This window comes from Notothenia coriiceps, unplaced genomic scaffold (genome assembly GCF_000735185.1).
Source record: "Notothenia coriiceps isolate Sejong01 unplaced genomic scaffold, NC01 NC01_scaffold00019001, whole genome shotgun sequence".
In the NCBI taxonomy this organism is placed as follows: domain Eukaryota; kingdom Metazoa; phylum Chordata; class Actinopteri; order Perciformes; family Nototheniidae; genus Notothenia; species Notothenia coriiceps.
This window is the reverse complement of record NW_011351702.1, coordinates 464,247-483,323: the sequence shown is the minus strand read 5'-3', so window position 1 is coordinate 483,323 and position 19,077 is coordinate 464,247. Positions and strand designations below refer to the sequence as shown.

The window sequence follows — 19,077 nt, the reverse complement described above, 5'->3', positions numbered from 1 at the left end:
GACGAGGTACATTTTGTCACACAATGAGGGAGAAAAAAATATGTACAGCATATATGCATGCGTGACCAAACCATGTGAAAACAGGGAGTTATTCATTAAATATATTACGTTCTCAGATTCATAGTGCCTGCAGGTCTTACCCAGTGGTTGACAAAGTTCCTGAAGAGCACAGCAGGGGCGAAGGACCTGGCAGGGTTCATCCCAGCACCGGTGTAGTACATCTACAACACAAGTCACTTGTTGCTGCATCTGTGTTTTAAAATACTTCATTGTTATTTGATATTTATGTTTCCATGCGTCTCACCCCCATCAGATGTCCAATGGTGACGGAGAAGCCGATGGATAGGGCAGCAGATCCCATGCGTCCGTTTCTCCTCTCATCGGTCACGGCGAAGATGCACACCACGAGCTGCATGGTGAGGAAAACCTCCACAGTGGTGCCCATTCCCAGACTGATGCCCGGCTGCAGCTGGAGATACAACAGGTGGATGAAAATATTATTACATAAGTCAATGACATCTCAGAGTTTCAGAGCTGTATTGGAAATAATAAATAAATACTACTGAATTTGTATTTTATTTACAATGAGCTACTGGAACACATTTTTCGGTAGTTCTTTATATTTTAGACCATGGCTTAAAAAGGTTTGTTTGACTGATAAGATACCTCACTGATGATAACATCCTTAACTTTAAAATGTATGCCATGCAATGCATAGTTGAAATCAGCCTACCCAGAGATCATTGCTGGACTTGATTTCTGAAACATCTCTGTTGGTTTCTTACCGTGTTCATTGCCATGTTTCCTCTCATGTTTCCGGGTGTGACACCGTACAGCACGGCGGCCCCAGCTACAGCACCCAGGCACTGGGCGGCTATGTAGAAAATGGCGCGGAAAAGAGACAACTGTGAGCCAATCAGGTAGGCGAAGGTGACAGCAGGGTTAATGTGGCCGCCGCTGATGTGGCCGATGGACTGGATGAGGGTGGCAGCTGCCAGCCCAAAGCACAGGGCCACATGCAGGACGTGATGAGGCCCGGTGGTCCAGCGCAGGGCGGCACCCATGCCGAAAAACACGAAAAACATGGTCCCGAAGAACTCGGCGAAGACCGCCCGCCAAAAATTAATTGACCTGAACTCCCACATGGTGACCGCTCAGCAGAGGCTCTCCACCAGATGAAGGTTCTTTAAAAAATAAATCTAGAAAAGGTAAATCTGTACCTTTTAAGTCTTCGGCAAGCGCCAAAAATAACAAAAAAGGATCTCCCTTTTTTTGTAGTCTGACCAAAAACACTCAGAACGTCAACAGACGAATCCACTCAAAGGATCTTTACCAAACCGTGAACCGGGTTGGTAAAGTCAACTCAGCTGCGTTTGCCACCTCTGTCCACTTGTCGCAAAGACATAGGTGTGAGATGATGTGGAAGTGTGGGTGGAGGTCTCAGGTGGAATGAGTTGTCAAGAGACAGTGGGCATCAATGCTAAAGGGGGTTTTCTAAAGTAGAGACGGGGATAGACAGTGTCCGGTGGACCTTTTAGCCTCTCTGACGGAGTGGAGAGGGCCAGACAGGGGCTTTATAATACCCCCCCAGGGGCCCCAGGTGACGCCATAATCCCCCTGTACGGCCAAGGGCGGGGGGCTGCAGTGCTGGACATCCTAAATCAAACAAACTTAACCCCTATGTTGCCCCCCTATAACAGAGCAAGGCCAAAAGAGAGGTAACCCAGAAAAAGACACAGATACAACGAGATGAGTGGAAATCAATAAAAAACATCTAGTGGGAGGTGAGAGTTTTAAGATAAAGGGACAACTCTGAGTATTTGTATCTTAAATTCAGCGTGAAACTTTGAGAGGGGGTCAGCTAGAGCCAAGAAAATAATGTTTTCTTGGGGCGTATGTCATCTGTTGACATATCATAACTGTCATTTTCAGTGGTCACAAATGCTGATAGACATGGACAGACAACACAAACATGCGTGCACAAAGACACACACATGCACACACACACATAGACATATACACAAGTGCACATAATAGTTGGGGCCCCGGACGGAAGTGCCCAAAGCGCTGAACTGACCCATACACTGAAACGCCTGACCCTGTGAAACCTTTGTCTTGTGTGCTACGTATGGATGGAAGAAGACGAAAATACATATTAAAACAGAGCAATAGCTAAATAAGTATTGTCTTAAATATGCAAAGTGATAATGTTTATTGCCTCTTTTTATTGTTCTGGAGAAAATGACACCACTAAGCACTGCCGATGATAACAGGTTGTCTTTACGAGGCAGCAGTCTGAGCAGAGGCCTGTGGTTATGCACTCTTAGACGTGAACTTGAGTTTGCCTCAGAGCTGTCACCGCTCTACAGCTAATAGCAGTGTTGTGGAGACAGCAGAAGGTGATGATAACGTGGAAAAAACACAAATCAACAAACAAAAAGCAACAAAACAACAATTATTGTCACAACACTGCTTGTGATTGTGTCTTCTGGTGTGACCGAGGCTTCTAGGAGGTGCTCGGCAGTGGGGTTCATTATGTGACCGTGTGTGTTTGTATATCTGTGTGTATGTGTGTGTTTGTATATGTCTGTGTGTGTTTATGTCTGTGTGTGTTTGTATATCTGTGTGTGTGTGTTTGTATATGTCTGTGTGTGTTTGTATATTTGTGTGTGTGTGTGTTGCAGGATGAGTAAAAGGGAGTGTGGGTGGGCCGGCGGGTCGCAGCACTGGGGCATCGCGCTGACCAGTCAAGAGCCATCACTGTTGGGGGGGAGCGAGGAGGAAGGGGGGGGGCGATGAATGCACAATGCTGAGCTTGCCTTTTTGACTCCCTTTTATACATGTTAGAAAGAACACACACAAAGCAAAATGCTGGCGGCACTGTGGCAGTTATAGCCATTGTGCACATTGTGTGTGTGTGTGTGTGTGTGTGTGTGTGTGTGTGTGTGTGTGTGTGTGTGTGTGTGTGTGTGTGTGTGTGTGTGTGTGTGTGTTTAAGTGAAACTGATTGCTAACTTGTTTTTATTTATATATATTCTGGCTATACATCAAATAAAATATATACTCTTAATCATATTATTTTTTAAGGTTAAGTTCATCCAGTTTACATACTTGACATATTTGCTCAATAACCACTGGTAAATATTGCTAAAACTCAGACAAAGTAAACCATCTTCCTGTGCATGGCTAACACAGTTTGCTTTGTAATGTGGGCTAACTGACCCATTCAATTACATGCAAAACATATTTTAATACAAACAGCTGAGACCACAAAACACACCCATACGTGTAAAGGTTTCATAAAAGCAAAAGGTATTATTTCTCTCTCACACACACACTTACACACACAAAAACACACACACTTCAGATTACAAAGCTTATTTCCACTGAAGGTGTCCTTTCTTTGGAGCCATTACAGAGGTATGAAGACCCATTAAATTGTGAATAGAACGCCTTATACGTTATAACAGACACCAACATGACAGACATTTTGGAGAATCATTGAACCCACAATGCAGTGCAAGGACCTCTTTAGCATTTCAAAGCATTCACAGCTGCGGGATGAAACTAAAAATTGCAAACATAAGAGTGTTTTTCTGCTGGGTTTTAATGAGTCTCCATTATATATTTTAATGATGTGCAAATTTGAAAGTAACAATATTGAATTTCACAATATTGCCTGCATCTCTACATGCAGCAATGACAGCCAACCAGGACCTCCAGAGGACGCATTCAGCCCCTTTAAATGCAGCTTTGTCTCAAAACAAAAGCAGCAGGGAAAGATGAGTTTTATCCAGAAAGTGTCGCCTGCAGAATATACCGGTAATGCTTCAGGCGAGACATTGAAAGGATAGCACTCTATAATGTGTCAGGTGAACTCAGTGACGGTTTCAAATCATCCTTCCCTTTGTTGCCCTTCTTATTACCACCTAAACAACATAGAATGTTTAAACTTACCGACAGCACAGTTAAAACATACAAAATAAAAACGATACCTGCAGGGACATGATGCTTTGCAAAAATACTAACTTAAAATCGTGCCAAATAATTTACATTTAACTTCATGATCAATAAAATATACCAGCCAAATATTCTCTAGGGTTTATGGTACTTAGTTTACCATAACCATTAGCTATTGTTTATTTGTTTGTTCTTATTTTTTCACTAAATAATTTGCAGAATGTATTACTCTTCTCTACTTGTGTCTATTATTATACCACACATTATCATCATCCCTAAAAATCTAAAAGTGGCCGTAATTCAGCAGAACGGCACATTTTACGTCCTGTTATTTCCGTTGATAACATGATACTGCATGTTTGACAACGTTTCCAGGTTCTGATCCCTTTGGTGAAGTATTTTTATGTTGTGCTACCTTCTAATCTACTATTTTGTAAATGTAATCCGTACTTTTTTACTCAACAACATTTGCCCTGACCTCCTAGCCACTTTTTTTCTACAGTCAACTCGTAAAATATGGCTGTTTCTGAGTAATATTGTTTTGTCAAAATATTGGCTTCATCTCTTTATAGCAATGTCTAAGGCAGAGCCTGCGATGCTTAAAATATCGAAGAAATAGCTTTTTTCACCAGATGCAAATCAGTTTTTGGAAATTACATTGATGTAAATCAATCAGTAATGTCTCACTCAATATTCACCTGTTCTGGTTATAGATATATTTACATTTAAGGATTCCAGTTTCTAAAATGTATTATGTAAATGTAAACTAAATATCAGTGATAACCCAACAGAACCTAAGGATTTGGAAATAACGATGGACATTTTTAGAATAAAATATGAATTGATTAACATGATAATGCATTTCGGGGTGTAATGTTTTTTCACATGAACTGTTTGAAAGAAAGCCGGAGATCAACAAAAGTCAATGTTAAAATTAAAAGACAATTGAATTTGCTCTTGAGCTGTTAACACTTTCATTCAAGTAATATGTTTACTATTTCTTCATTTCATTCATAAAGTGCTTTAAAACGTTTTAACTGGAATATTAAATGATTGTCCCAACACTAACTTCATCTGTAGATATAGTTTTGGTTATTGTTTAAATAAAAGCCTGATGTTCTGAAGACCTGCACACTATGCATCTTTACAAAATCGTTTGTGTGTGTGTGTGTGTGTGTGTGGGGGGGGAGAGGGGTGTGGGTGTGTGGGTGTGTAGGGGTATGTATGTATGTGTTTCTTCATGCTTGTGTCCTCAGTTGTTGGCCTGTTTGGCTCTGATGGCGTTCTGTGTGACTGTGGACAGAGACGATCCCGTGATGCTGGCCGCCTCAACAATCTCGATGTCCTTACAGGTCAGACATGCCATAAACTTCTGGCGAGAGGCGCTGCGTGCAAAGAAGAACTCATGGGACACTCCTGCCAGTATGGAGCCCATCACCGGGCCAAGCCAATAAACCTGCAGGTGGGCAAAACAGAAAAAATATATATATTATAATAGGATTTCTACAGACACGGGGGAAAGTCCACTTTTATCTTGAACATGAATAAATGAGCATATCAGCTGAGTAATTTTTCTACTTATCAAGTGTTTATATACAGGCTGCCTTTTTATTTTAAATACAACAATCTTGCATCCAAAAATGCTGAATTATTAGCAGCTTCGTGTTATGAAAGTATCAAAAATATAATCTATTTTTATGGCATACTGTACTAAGATTTTTTTTACATGCATACAAGCATGTCGATTCTGAAGCTCTCTCTCACCCAGTGGTTTTCCCATTTACCCGTGATGATGGCTGGACCCAGAGAGCGTGCAGGGTTCATACTGGCACCGGAGAAGCGCCCCTGACAGCAAAACAGCACAAATGAAGTCAAGAGTTATTTAAGTGCATCTCAAGGAAACTACAGAGGTCTGACAAAAGGTAGCTTCTGTTAGACAATTGTGTTTAGTATTCATGTAATTTCACAATATGAAACAACATTAAAAATTATATATTGTAAAGATCAATAAGATTGTTAATCAACATTTCAAGTAAAAACTGTTCGAATAAAAGAGTTTCTCTTTCTTTAATGAAAGTGGTTAAGTCCAGATAACCTATAATGTTTTGCTGTTATTCATTACAAAGTAAGAACGTACTGTTAACTTGTGTTTTGTGGAACAATTTCTTAATTTATAAACATTTTGAATAGAGTTAATGTATTGCTAATTATTCTGCTTTAAGCTTTTCTTACCGCTATTAGCACTCCAGCAGTGTGGGCTAATCCTATGGCGAGGTTTCCTGGTTCTGTGCTTTCCCTCCGTCGCTGATCCTCCACTGAGAAAACGGTGAAAACCATCTGGAAGGTGCACAACACCTCCATGCCCAGAGCCTGGGCTGCATTCAGCTCTATGGGAACCTGAGGGAGGTCAAACAGGAAGGGAAGAATGAAAAGTCAGGAATATTCGGAAAATATGTAATTTCTGAAATTCTTTAAAAGGTAGGCAATTTATAATCTGTGGACTGACCCTGTTGACGAAGATGTCTGCAGTGGATTTGACTGGCAGGGCCAGGTAGAGGGCCCCGGCTCCTAAAGTGGCCCCCAAACACTGTACAGCGATATAAACAACGGCCCTGAGAACATCCAGCCTACGAGTGGCCAACAGAGCCAGAGTCACTGCAGGGTTCACCTGATCAGAGAAAACAAACACTTATAAACCAACAGCAGCCAGGGGTGGAAAGTAAATTTACTCAGGTACTTTATGATGCTTTTTACATCAATTGAACTAGATTTTCAGAGGGAAAATATTGTACTTTTAGATGTACTTTTATACATTTTTACACAAGGATAAGACGACATATTACAAGATTGTAAAATACAGAATAAAAGGTGTTTCTAGTTGTGGCCCCTGAGTGCTCCCACCATAAACTGATTTCCCCTCGAACTTCTCAGATGGTTTCATTAAACCACAATTTCAATCTCAAAGAAGTGAAAGTGTCCACATTGTTGTTGTTTTTTCACGCAAAGAATAAAGAAAAAAAACAAGAATATGACAGATTAATGTTGCAGAACTTTGTTTGAATGTAATTCTTGCTGCAATTTATCTTGTGACCCTTCGGGGCGGCCCAACCACTAGACTGGTATACAAAATGTGAAATGCTACAACATTAACAAACTTATATCGTCATACATGGTAGGTCTCTAACATGAGTCGTAATGAGCGCTTGTTTTCAAGATAATGTTGCTGTACTAAATTGTTGTTGATATTAAAGTATTCAGTGGTGTTGGTGCTTTAACTTGAGTAAAGGATCTGAGTTAAACTGCTATGTCACCTACAGCAGAGAAAATCTACCAGAGGAAGAAAAACACAATTTTAAAATGTTTGAGACGTTCACCTGTGCCCCGCTTATTTCTCCAAAACAGTGTATCAGCGCAATAATTGACACCCCTACTGCCACTGCTGGGTACAGGGGTCCCGTGGAGGCCTCTCCCGGGCCCGGCACAGAGGCCCCCAGCACAGCGCTCACTAGGATCATGGTGCCGAGCAGCTCAGCAAGGATGGCGCACCAGAATTGCCGACTGCGTAGCTCCATGGAGAAAGGAGACATAAACAAAGGTGGCCTATATTTAGATCACCAAATGTATTTTTTTAAACTCTGACCAGAGTTTATGATAAAAAACTAATCGAAATATCACAAATTTGTTTGAATCTACTTTATAAGACAGACCTTCTACTGCTATAAAAGTTAAAGAAATGTCAAAGTGTATAAAAAGAAAATTAAGAGAATCATAAACATTCCTTATACTATCATTATATCTAACAAAATAAGTCAACTCCTTGTCAGTATTTCAACTCCGGTACAAGTCGTCTACAAAAATGGTTTGAAATGCGTCACATTTACCGAAATATAACACATCCTAACATTCTGGCCTATAAAAAAGTCCTGGGAAAATTGAAAGTGCATTGAAATGGGAATACATAAAGGACTGCAACTAATTGGTTAAAGGAAAAAAAAATTGCGTATACAGTAGCTGCGTATTTGATTCAGGCTTCTGCCAAATCAAGGAGTATTTTGCAACACAGACAAGTATATAAAATGCTTACCTCACGCCACGTCATTTCAAACCCAAAAAGTATGTATTTTTCTGTGTATGTCCGTCTGTTTGTGTGCTCGTCCTTCTGCCTGTGTGTAGCTGTCAGGGTCTGAGGGCTTCAGGGTCTAAATCCCTCATTAACGTGTAGAGTCTGAGAGGTCCTTTGAAGAGGGTAGCCTCCCCTCTCTCTCAGTCTCTCTCTCCTCACCCTCTCCTTACCCCACACCAATCAAGTCTTCCTGTGCACACACACAAGGTTGGATGTATATAACACCCTAACTCTCCCAAAGCACCCCATTCTGCTGACCTTGAGCAATTTATACATCTTCCAAAGACCTGAAGTGTGATGTCCTTTAACCCTCCTTTTTCATCTCTGTCCACTTAATACCTGTGATGTACTGCTCCGGTCACCATGGGGATAAACTCTTTCATGATGCTGTTGCCATAGAGACTTATTATGATGCTGCATCAGTGCATGCTTTTAATTTCACTCTTTGATATCAGACAAATGCGCACCTTGTGAAGACGTTTGGTTTTACACACAGAATTCCCCTGTTTGAGTTCAAACTGATCACAGGCACCTCTGTGATGTGGGCAAGCAACAAGTCGCAGCTGCTTTTTAACATCTGGATATCGTTGTTTTAATTGCAGTATTTTTACACCAATTAATTTAATTTATTATTTATTTTGTTGAGCACCATATACTGAGTATTAAAATAACTGGCAACAGGAACTTCCACACACAACCTTCATGTAGTCATCAGAGCACAACAGTTTTAAACAATGTTGTTGTACATGAACAAAATAATCGTCAAACATCATTTAAACCCTAAGAGATTTAGAGTTTTCATAAGGGTTTTCCATAATTAAAAGGAGAGAGATTTATCCCCAACCCACTTGATCATAATAGCAATAAAAGCCAACATAGTAATAACTTTAAATAAAAGTTTTGTGTAGAATAGTTAAAACCTACAACTTACTGACTGGTTTTTCTGACCATAATCTTGTTATTTTTGCCAGGAAACTCACAAAAAAAGGTTCATGGCCAAACCTAAAACCCCTGCCTTCGGTTCTCGCTATATCCCCAAAAAACCTGCAACAGCGTTTTATGGAGGCAGTGAAAATGATTGATTGGGGGGGACACTCTCTCCTCTGAAGACATTGGTGAAAACAGTAATCCGTTTATATCTAAAATTAATGATGCAATGTCTTCCTTTTTTTTTTTCAAGAAGAGGGAACCTTAGGGATAGGAAGGAACATCATCTTCCCTGGCTGAATCTACAATAGGAATCTCATGAAATCTAGAGACCAACTATTTTGACGATGGAGAGCTCGTCTGAGGACGACCTAGAGAGAGAGAACTATTAAAGCCATGAAATCCGGACTATCCACTGATAGACAGAAATTCACTCATGCTCGTAACAAGGTAACCCAAACAATAAGACAGGCCAAAGCAAACTTTTTCATCAATATAATTGAAGGTGCGAAAGGTAACAGTAAAAACGTTTGGCAAATCCTAAATAAACTATTAGGTAAACAAACCAAACAGGAAAATAATGTACTAGAATTAATAATCAATGATTCCCTGATAAAAGACCCTGCCGTGTTGGCCAGCTCACTCAATGAGTATTTCTTAAATAATGCTTTGGACATTGCAAAGCTCTTCCCGCCATCTGAGGTCTCACCTAGCCCGACTGTGGATACACACCCCGTTTTTGACCTGGAGGAAATCACAGAGGTGTCACATCCTGGCCCTGGCTGATCGCCTCACTCCCTCACCTGTGTGTTTTTCTTCCCTGTTAATCACCTGCCTGGCCTCAATGAGCCTCGGCTCATTACTCCTCTCCTGTGTCTGTGCTGTTGTCTTGATCAGTGCCAGTTCGTCTTGTCTGTCTAGCAGGAAGTGCTCCAAGATACTTTCCTAACGTAAGCTATAGTTCCAGCTGTTTAGTGTTTGTACCAACTTAGTTGGTTGTTTTTTGTTGCTGCATTAGTATTTTTCCACCAACTTAGTTGGTTGTTTTTTGTTGCTTCCAGTCTGTACATTTTTTTATCTTTGCATTTATATTTTGCCTTTTGGATTAAACGCTTGACTAAAGACCTTTTTTGCCTGGTTGTGCTCTTGAGTCCTATTTTAGCTCATGCCCGTACTTGTGTTTGATAAGAGGTTGAGGTAAAAAATATAATCTTAGGGTTAAGAGGTTCTAAGGCTAGGGATCCGTATGATTTAGACACCAACTTTATAAAGACACATATCGACGGTCTAATAAAATCAATTAGTATGCTAGTAAATCAATCTATCAGCACGAGGGAAGTTCCATCATCCTGGAAGGTGGCCACGGTGACACCGATTTTTAAATCTGGAGATAAGGCATTGATGTCCAATTACAGACCAATCAGCATCCTCCCCTGTGTCTCAGAGAAAGCTGAGAAATGGGTGTCAAAACTAATCACCAAACATTTAGGCAAAGGTTTCGCTCCACTCCACCCAATGCAGTTTGGTTTCCGTGCTCACCAATCCACTGAGACAGCTAACTGTGTCTTTGTGGAAAAGGTTAAATGTATGTTGGACACGAGCCCATATGTAGCTGCTGTCTTCCTTGATCTCAGGAAGGCATTTGACACTGTTGACCACCAAGTGCTTCTTACAAAGCTGACTTATTTCAATTTTTCGGCAGATTCATTACATTGGTTTGAGTCTTACTTATCGAACAGAAAACAGTGTGTTTTGGTCAACGGTGCCAAATCCCCCTACCTTGTCAACCCTGTTGGGGTTCCACAAGGTTCCATTCTTGGACCATTACTGTTTTCTCTGTACATTAATGACTTGCCTAATGTGTGTCCTGAGTTGAATGTTCAAATGTATGGCGATGATGTGGTCATCTTCGTACACGGGAAAAACACTGAAATTATCTCATCCTGTCTCTCTAATGCATTGGACAAGGTTCAACCCTGGCTGAACAACATTTGTTTACAGTTAAATGTAAAAAAGACAGTATGCATGATGTTCAGTAAACGACCAGTCAAAATCGAAGGATCCAACGTGTTTTTAAACGGAGCAGAGATAGAACTAGTCTCCCAGTTCAAGTATCTTGGAGACATATTGGACTCGAACTTGACTTTTAAGAAACAGATTAAAGTATCCAATGCTATTAAATTCAACTTTCAAAATGTTAAACAAATCAGACCCTTCTTAACTGTCAATGCTGCAAACATGATTCTATCCCACATTGAATACTGTTTTACAAACTGGTCGTTTGCTTGTGCCACAAACCTTAAAGGTCTTAAAGGTCCCATGTCATGCTTTTCTGGTTACTACCCGTCCCCTTGTGTGTTATGAAGGTTTTTGGGCATGTAAACGGTCTGCAGAATAAAAAANCCCCCCCGATGGTGGGCTGTGAAACTGTTGGTGCTCTCACCGTTCCAGGCACACTCTCTCCATTAAGACTGTCTGGAGGTTCTTCCAGCTATGTGTACTCATGTATAGGTATATATGTATAGATTTTGGCTATTTGTCTGTTATCGGTTTCTCTACCGGCCTAACATTTCCCAGGCCCACAGCTGAACTCTCTTAAACTTGTATCCATTCCCCCCCGCACTGAGTGAGAATATGTCTCTCGCTTGTCTTCATCTTCACTTCAGCACATCATCACCTGTTTGCATTCTCCTGTCACGTCCTTTTACAAGCCCCATGTCGTAGCGAGGCCTTTGGTCAGGCCCAGTTTGTGCAGTGGTGACGGTCTCAGGCCCCAGGCGTTTTGGCCCTCAGGCTCTTCTCAGGGTCAGGGACTGCTCACACTATTGCAGCCGACCTGCTAAGCACCGCTCGACGACAAAATGGATCAAAACTCTTCACTGAGCTCGGGCCATTTATTACCTGTTCAATGGAAATGTAATGTAACGTGGTTTTATGCCTAGAAGTTTTTGCTCAATATATTTTTATTATATATTCTATATATAAATATATATACAGATTACAATAGCTGGGATTATTTAATAGCAATAGCGTGTAGTGAATGTGTACAGATTACCTTATAGAGATGTCTAGATGATTTCTGAAAAAGGCCAGTTAAACTAAAAGGAATCTGTTAATGGACTGTCACAAGTAGACGTTGTATAACCTCCACTTAAAGTCTTGCACGCCCCACATTCACACGTTTCACAACACACACTATATCATGTACACAATTTCACACACATACCCACTTTCTGCTGCTGTGTGAAAGACACTGGTTTCTAAAACGGGGATTTTTATTAGTGTTGGTTAGTCATTCTATGCTTATATTTCACTGTCCCTCTTGTTAAAAGTAATTTATCACAAGATGTGTTTGAAAGACTATACATCTAAATTATGAGATTTTGTTCTTTTAGAGTATGAAACTGAACAGGTTGGTGTTTGCAGCTTCAAACCCATATTTGAGCAGCTGATCCATGTTCAACATTTTCTTCTGTTTGTCTGTATTTAATCTGATCGGTTTGATCTGTGCAAGGATGAAATCCTCTAGATCTTAAAATGCAAATGACTGGGTACATTCCTGCTTGTTTTTGTTTTTTTAAATCTTGCATTCATTTTTATTTGTTTTTATTTCTTGCTGTACAAGGGCCCAATATGTACGATGTTGTGCGGCATGGATCGTGTGCTATGAAGGCGACAGGACGACTCCACAGTCTGGGTTTTATTTAAATTTGTTTCATACACTGAGTTTAAATCCATTGATAGGAAAATTCAACTTTTAACGTTCCTTATTACTTAAAGGGACAGATGTTTTTAAAAAAAAAAAAAAAAAAAAAAGACTCGAAGACCAAATGTGGTGTCAAGTGAATTTTTAATAATGTACAGTTTTGGTGACTTTAAATTTGTTCCTTTATATTTTTAGGACCAATTCATCATTTTTAAGAGGAGGTATTACAAGACTCTGTTGTATTAAGGTGATGTAACACGTGTGCATCTGTAGAATGTACTGTGAGTTGAATAAAAACCACATCTAGTAGAGAGTATTTTTCTCTTTGGCCTTATATCTGTATCTTTTTCTCTGCATTCTCCATGTGTCTCTTTAATTTAGCTTTTCTTCAGTCAGTAAAACATGCAGGTTAGGAAGTATTGCAACTCTAAATTGCTCATTAGTTGGTCTTTGGTTACCAAAACAGAAAATATGACTGCCATTTTGATTCACTTTATATTTTGAGTGATTAGGATACTATTCAGTCATACGTCGGTTCAATAATAAAGATGTGACGTAACAAATAAAGCTTTTTTACTCTATATTAAAGCAGACCTATCATGCTATGAATAATATATTGTAGGGCCATACCTATATAAGGTATAATTATACGTTTTTTGTTTTTCAAAAATACCAAACCGATCATGCATTTTAGCCATGCCTCATTTTGCTCTATTTTCCTCTCCTCCACCCTGTCTTTGCATAGGCTGCAGCTGACCACGCCCCCCTGCAAAGGAGGGGGCCGAGTTACGAGCGTCATGTTACCATGCTGTTACCATGCCACGGCAACCTCTCATCCCCCTGATTGGTGGAGAGTTGGCAATATAGGCGGAGCTCCTCGTCACTGACGTCAGACTATTTTCAAATCTGTATCAGATCCGTTGTAGCCCCGTTTTTAGAGATTTTGGGCATGGAGGAAAAGAGAGAGGGTTGTGTTTTCTGACACTTGGTGAGTTCCCTGACACACCGGGGACACATATTCATGTATAAAAGACGTACAAAGGTGCATTTTGCATGATAGGTCCCCTTTAAAGTAAAAACGTTCTTCAACGTTTGTTTTCTCTATTTTCTCTATATTTAGTAGAATTTGAGTCTTGATTCTCATTACATCTTGAGGGTTTCTATTTAAATGTAGTCATTTTTGGGTGCTGGTTTGCTGTCCTTATTTGACTTGCATACTTAATATGCATTTTTTACTCACTGATATAAAAATAAAGTTTCCATATTATTATTTTTTCACATTTTATACTTAGTCATTTTAAACATCATACTATTACCTTTTTTTCGACATTTATACTTTTTTCTTTTTAGAACATACTTTGACATAGTATGAATTTTTAACTTTTAAATGTTTCCATGTGACTTTACAATACCATTACTTTTCTTTTTGACATACTACGATTTTTTCCAACATTCTATACTAAGACTTTTTACGACATACTATGCTTACTATTCAACAGACAATACGAACTGGCAATAACAAGGGAACAGCACAGACTATACCCAGGGGTGGAGGGATGATTAGGGACAGGAGAAACCAGCCAGGGCAAAGCAGGTAATCATCAGGGAGGGAAACACACTAGGTGGAAGAAAGGCAATACAGGGTCAAAAGGGTGACAAGCATGTCTAAAAAGAGATTTACATTAGCCTGTCAAAAAAAGTGATATTATAGTATGTTCAATGTACGTCATGGTAAAGTATATGTCGTAAAAACTCCTAATATGTTGAAAAAAGTCAAATGGAAACATTTAAATACAGCAGGAAAAAAATTAATACCATAGTTCAAATAAAGGAATAGTATAGTACAGGGGTCTGCAACCTTTTTGACCAAAAGAGCCATTTTGCTCCTTTTTCCCCCAATTTTTTTTGTCTGGAGCCGCAAAACATATTTCATAGCTTGATAGCTAATAAAGTTGTATTTATTGTTATATCAGACAAAAACTACATTTTTTTTGCATTTATTAGGCTATTTATTACATTATATACAACTGTTAACCTCTAATAAGAAACAAATAACTCCTATAAGGAGAATTACAAATAATACACAGGCCTACTTTAAAAGAAATTAAACACAGCACTTGGGGAGTCCTCTGAACATTTGAAGGAAAAAAAGATATTATTAAAATGGGCCCACTTTGAAATAAATAAAACATATATCTGCACCCTAAAAAGAGTTAAAGGTAGGGTAGGTAAGAATGGAGAAACCAGCTCGAGTGCGCTAGAATTTGAAAATACACAACCGGAAAAAATAGGCCTCTTCCTTCAGACTTTCTTACAGAGTCCCTCCTCCAACACATACGAACGCGCATCATCAATGAGGCCACGAGATAAGTTTGTGCACAGATGGAACAGAGATGGAAGGCTGACAGGCAGGTAGGCCATCCAGTTATTTTAGCCGGGTCGGCTAAAATGATTGGTCGTGCTTTTTACAGCGCTACGACTTCCAGAGATTAATTTTTGTATGTATTTATTGTCAAAGCATTTAATATATTCATTGCTATCGGGACGTTAAGAGCATTCCATGGAATATAACAAAAAGCGTTTTCTGAAATAAATTACATACCCCATTGAATTATGACTGAAGATCGTCAGCTGTCTTCCTCTCCCGTGTTGTTCCTCGATACGTAAAAGTCTAGATCCAACTGCGCCAGCAGCATCCAACGTGGCCTCAATAAATCGCTCACCATTGCATTCTGGCCTATGGTCTTGCAGTAACTCGCTTGATGGCCAGTAATCTAATCCATAATGTTACAGAGAATATAAACGTCATGCCCATCTAACAGTGTCACTCAATCCGGCTGGAGTCTCTTTGGATTTCTAGCCATTTCTGGGGTGACATACGACCCAGATGTGAAGACGTATAAGCTTTTCAGTAAAGGAGAAGAACTGCTCTCTTCTGGACAGCTTTGCGAACTGATCTAACTAAAACTAGATTAGACAGTGAGATTGCAATGACAAAAAAGCATATTTAGCTTGCTCCTCTGATTCTAGCTCTGCGACCCCTGAGGCATTAACCGTCATGACAGCAAGCACCATGCATATGCTGGCCTAGCAAGGCTTGTTTTTTGTATTACCCCAAGACCCATACTGTTCCCAATATGTGGAATTATTTTCTTCAGTAAGCCCTGCTGCATCAGCCTCTCTGCTGAGTCAAAATGAGAAAACTCTCCTGGATACGCACCATTGAAGTAGTACCTGACTACAAGAGAAATCTGTTCTTTTTTTTTTTTCACGACTTTGCGTTTCATCTGCCCATCGCAATGCTAAAGACTCACTGGTTTTTGTTTCACTCCTCTGTTATCTTCCAATCGAACATGTCTGCCAAACAACCCAGAACTTCATTCTGAATGGTTTGCTTGTGTACTTTGCAGTTCACTGAATGGGAAGTCCAACCTTCTTTTTAACAGCTTTGTCATGTAGGGCAATTGTCCTCTAGAGATGGTCATGCGAAGTCTCTTTTTATCTGACTGCAGACTCTTGTCCTCTTTGAAGCAATGTTTTGGTCGCAGTAAGTAGNAGCGTCCAGTGTGTTTTTTGTGGATGAATTCCCCTAAGGGAGGGGGGGCCAGTCCATGTAAACATTTATTAAAAAAGCACATACTTTAAGTCTTTTAAAAGTATGTGCTTTTTTAATAAATGTTTACATGGACTGGCCCCCCCTCCCTTAGGGGAATTCATCCACAAAAAACACACTGGACGCTGCACTAGGTCAGAAATCAGAGGAGACTGTGAAGTCCACTGCAGACGGACCGCTTTTGGACAAAATGTCCTCTCCATTAAAGGCAGCTCATTCTGGAATAGCCTCCCAACTGAGACACGGGATTGTCCCACTCTCAATAGTTTTAAAGGTCAACTCAAAGAATGGATGAGAAACAAACAGACGTGCAATCACCGCTAAATGCACTTTAACACAGGGGAATCTCCTCTTGCACTTTATGTATCTCTTGTATCTTCTCTTGCGCTTTATATGTCGTTGCTGCTATATTGTATTACCATGTGGTAAATACTTCTGTATGCTGCTCTTGCTCTTTTTGCACATCATGTATTTTGTTTTTTCTATGTTTGTAAAATTTCATTTTCTTAAATGTTTTATGTGAGGGACTGCGGATGGAAATTAGCTAAATCTGGCACTATTACGCTTGATACATTTTAATGTTTTAAGTGTTTAAGTGCATTGTCCCCGCCAAATAAACGATTAAATAAATAAATAAAGAATCCAGAAAACTTCCAAGTTGTCATAAAGTGGGCTGGGGAGCAGATGAGGCCCTATAGTGGTTACTTTTTATCAAATTGCTGAGAATGATCAAACAAATATTCACTCCTTAAGACCAGGTACTTTAGCTTCAGTAAGTATTTTCCACTTGAGACAATTTGGACAAGCTCCTGTTGCACATTTATTTATATAGAGATATGTTGACATTGTGTACAATAATACAATACTGCAGCAGAATAGGAGCCGGTGACATGATGTGGAGATGCTTGGAGATTGATCTGATTCCTCTGACCTTACGGGCATCAGGGACCCTCACTCTGTCAGACAGAGTCCAGAATGAACTGGTTGGTTGTGGGGGGGGGGGTGCCCCATTATGCCGTGGATTACCCCCTCCTTTCCACGGCAACTGTTAAACTGTTATCCCCCCTTTTGTGGGGCTAAGCCCGACTGTGTAGAGTGGGGCGGGGGTCGGGGGTGGGATGGGCACACTGGAACCCGCTGGCGAGGGGAGTTTTCAGCCCCCACCGCCCAGAGTGCTGACACTGACATAATTTCACACACACACACACACACACACACACACACACAAAGTGCCAGCTCAGGGATTTGAATGAGCGATAGAGGGCAATGAGAGGGAGAGAAGAATTTAAACACACTATATATGTTTTCTATATCTATCTTTTTATCCTTGTACATTTGTTTTGATATACTATGTACATGTAAGTGTTAAAATAAAGTGTGTGAATGTGTTGTTCCTGAGTCTCTGCCCTGTATAGCAGCTGGGGGTGATGGCAGGAGGTTCCCAGCAGCATGTGCCTCAGACAGGACCCTCCACGGAGCTGCAGAGCCCCGCCCAAACACTTCAGCACTTTTCCATTATGGTTGAAGGATGTTTTACACTTTTAAATGTGATATATTTCATGTGGCTTTCATATGTTTTAAAAGAGTCACCTTTTCATGAGTATGCTGGTCAACATACTATACTTTGTTGTTTTTTGACATACTATACCATGAGTTATTTTTGACATACTATACCAAGAGTTATTTTGACGTACTATATCATGACTTTATTCAACATACTACACTTTGACTTGTTTCAACATGCTATATATAGGCCTACTATGCCTTTTTTTACATATTTTTATACAATCTTTTTTTTACTTGATGTTATTACTTTTTTTCAACATGCTATGCTATGACTTTTTAGTCAGATGCCTTTTTATCCGACATACTATACTATTCCTTTAGTTTAACTACTTTAGTATGAATTTTTAACCTGCTGTATTTAATTGTTTCCATTTGACTTTTTTGACATAATATACAATGACTTTATTCAACATACTAAACTGTGACTTGTTTCAACATGCTGTACTGTACCTTTTTTGATATATTGTAATACAATCTTGTTTGATATTATTACTTTTTTTCAACATGCTATGACTTTTTAGTCATGTACGATACCATGCCTTTGTTTCAGACATACTATACCAGGGGTTGGCAACCCGCGGCCCACGGGCCGCATGCGGCCCTTTAAGCCCTCTGCTCTGGCTCCCTTGAGCTTAAACAAAAATAAGAAGGAAATAAAATAAAAGTACTTGTAGGACTATTTATATTTTGTTGCACGGTTGAAAATGTTTCGTATCTTGTATTTTGAGGTGATACTGTGACACATAAATAAAAAACTGCCAAGCGGTTTTAATTAGGTAAATAAAATATGCCGTCACACCTGCACGCGTTCCCGCGCGAGCCGACCTTTTCTGGAGCGCACTCGCGCCAGGGCGACCTCCGGCTCGATGGAGCGAACTATGATAATCAAAGAAAAGAGTTACCGGAGCGAACACAGCTGATTAATTCTGTGTGGACAGAGTTATATGCTTTCACAGCACGATGCTGTTTACCGGTTATTCTATTGATTTATCTATGAGAGAAGTTTGTCAAAGGTGCTGCAGCCTTTACGTATCGAGGAACAACACGGAGAGGAGGACATGCTGTACTGTATCTTTCAGTCATAATTCAAGGGTATTTATCTATATTTCAGAAAAACACTTTTTGTTATATTCCATGGAAATGCTCTAACGTCGCCGATAGCAATGAGAGTATATTAAATGC

At 39.9% G+C, this 19,077-nt stretch overlaps 2 protein-coding genes and 2 long non-coding RNA genes across 5 annotated transcripts in view; 2 read left to right on the top strand and 2 right to left on the bottom strand.

Annotated features, from left to right (window-relative positions):
* Nucleotides 1-1,176, bottom strand: part of mipb (major intrinsic protein of lens fiber b) — a 3,022-nt gene extending 1,846 nt beyond the window's left edge. The window contains exons 1-3 of the mRNA XM_010778393.1: nt 786-1,176; nt 305-469; nt 141-221 (exon numbers count right to left, since the gene is read on the bottom strand). Coding sequence (XP_010776695.1) covers nt 141-221; nt 305-469; nt 786-1,145 — 606 coding nt within the window. The 5' untranslated portion in view covers nt 1,146-1,176. The remainder of the gene's footprint in view (nt 1-140; nt 222-304; nt 470-785) is intronic.
* On the top strand, nt 1,131-6,276 carry LOC104951672 (uncharacterized). Its single transcript, XR_799039.1, has 4 exons — nt 1,131-1,208; nt 5,313-5,422; nt 5,729-5,882; nt 6,183-6,276. It is a non-coding gene; the product is annotated as an uncharacterized lncRNA (long non-coding RNA).
* Nucleotides 3,296-8,285, bottom strand: LOC104951673 (aquaporin-4). 2 transcript variants are annotated; one of them, XM_010778394.1, is made up of 6 exons: nt 8,045-8,285; nt 7,335-7,526; nt 6,467-6,628; nt 6,193-6,357; nt 5,725-5,805; nt 3,296-5,416 (listed from the first exon to the last, which is right to left on the bottom strand). In XM_010778394.1, the coding sequence occupies exons 1-6, from the start codon at nt 8,057-8,059 to the stop codon at nt 5,213-5,215; spliced, it is 819 nt and encodes a 272-aa protein (XP_010776696.1). In that variant the 5' UTR covers nt 8,060-8,285; the 3' UTR covers nt 3,296-5,212. The 2 variants fall into 2 exon arrangements, with proteins under 2 accessions (XP_010776696.1, XP_010776698.1); XM_010778396.1 differs by having other exon boundaries at nt 7,335-7,518.
* On the top strand, nt 7,469-10,363 carry LOC104951674 (uncharacterized). The gene is made up of 3 exons (XR_799040.1): nt 7,469-7,555; nt 9,264-9,772; nt 10,202-10,363. It is a non-coding gene; the product is annotated as an uncharacterized lncRNA (long non-coding RNA).
* Nucleotides 10,364-19,077: the final 8,714 nt, after the last annotated feature.

Excerpts from the sequence above, each read along its gene's own strand:
- LOC104951673 (XM_010778394.1), bottom strand. Across the intron at positions 6,629-7,334 it reads GAGAAATAAGCGGGGCACAG|GTGAACCCTGCAGTGACTCT; the intron begins GTGAACGTCTCA and ends TTCTCTGATCAG. Across the intron at positions 6,358-6,466 it reads CAGACATCTTCGTCAACAGG|GTTCCCATAGAGCTGAATGC; the intron begins GTCAGTCCACAG and ends GACCTCCCTCAG.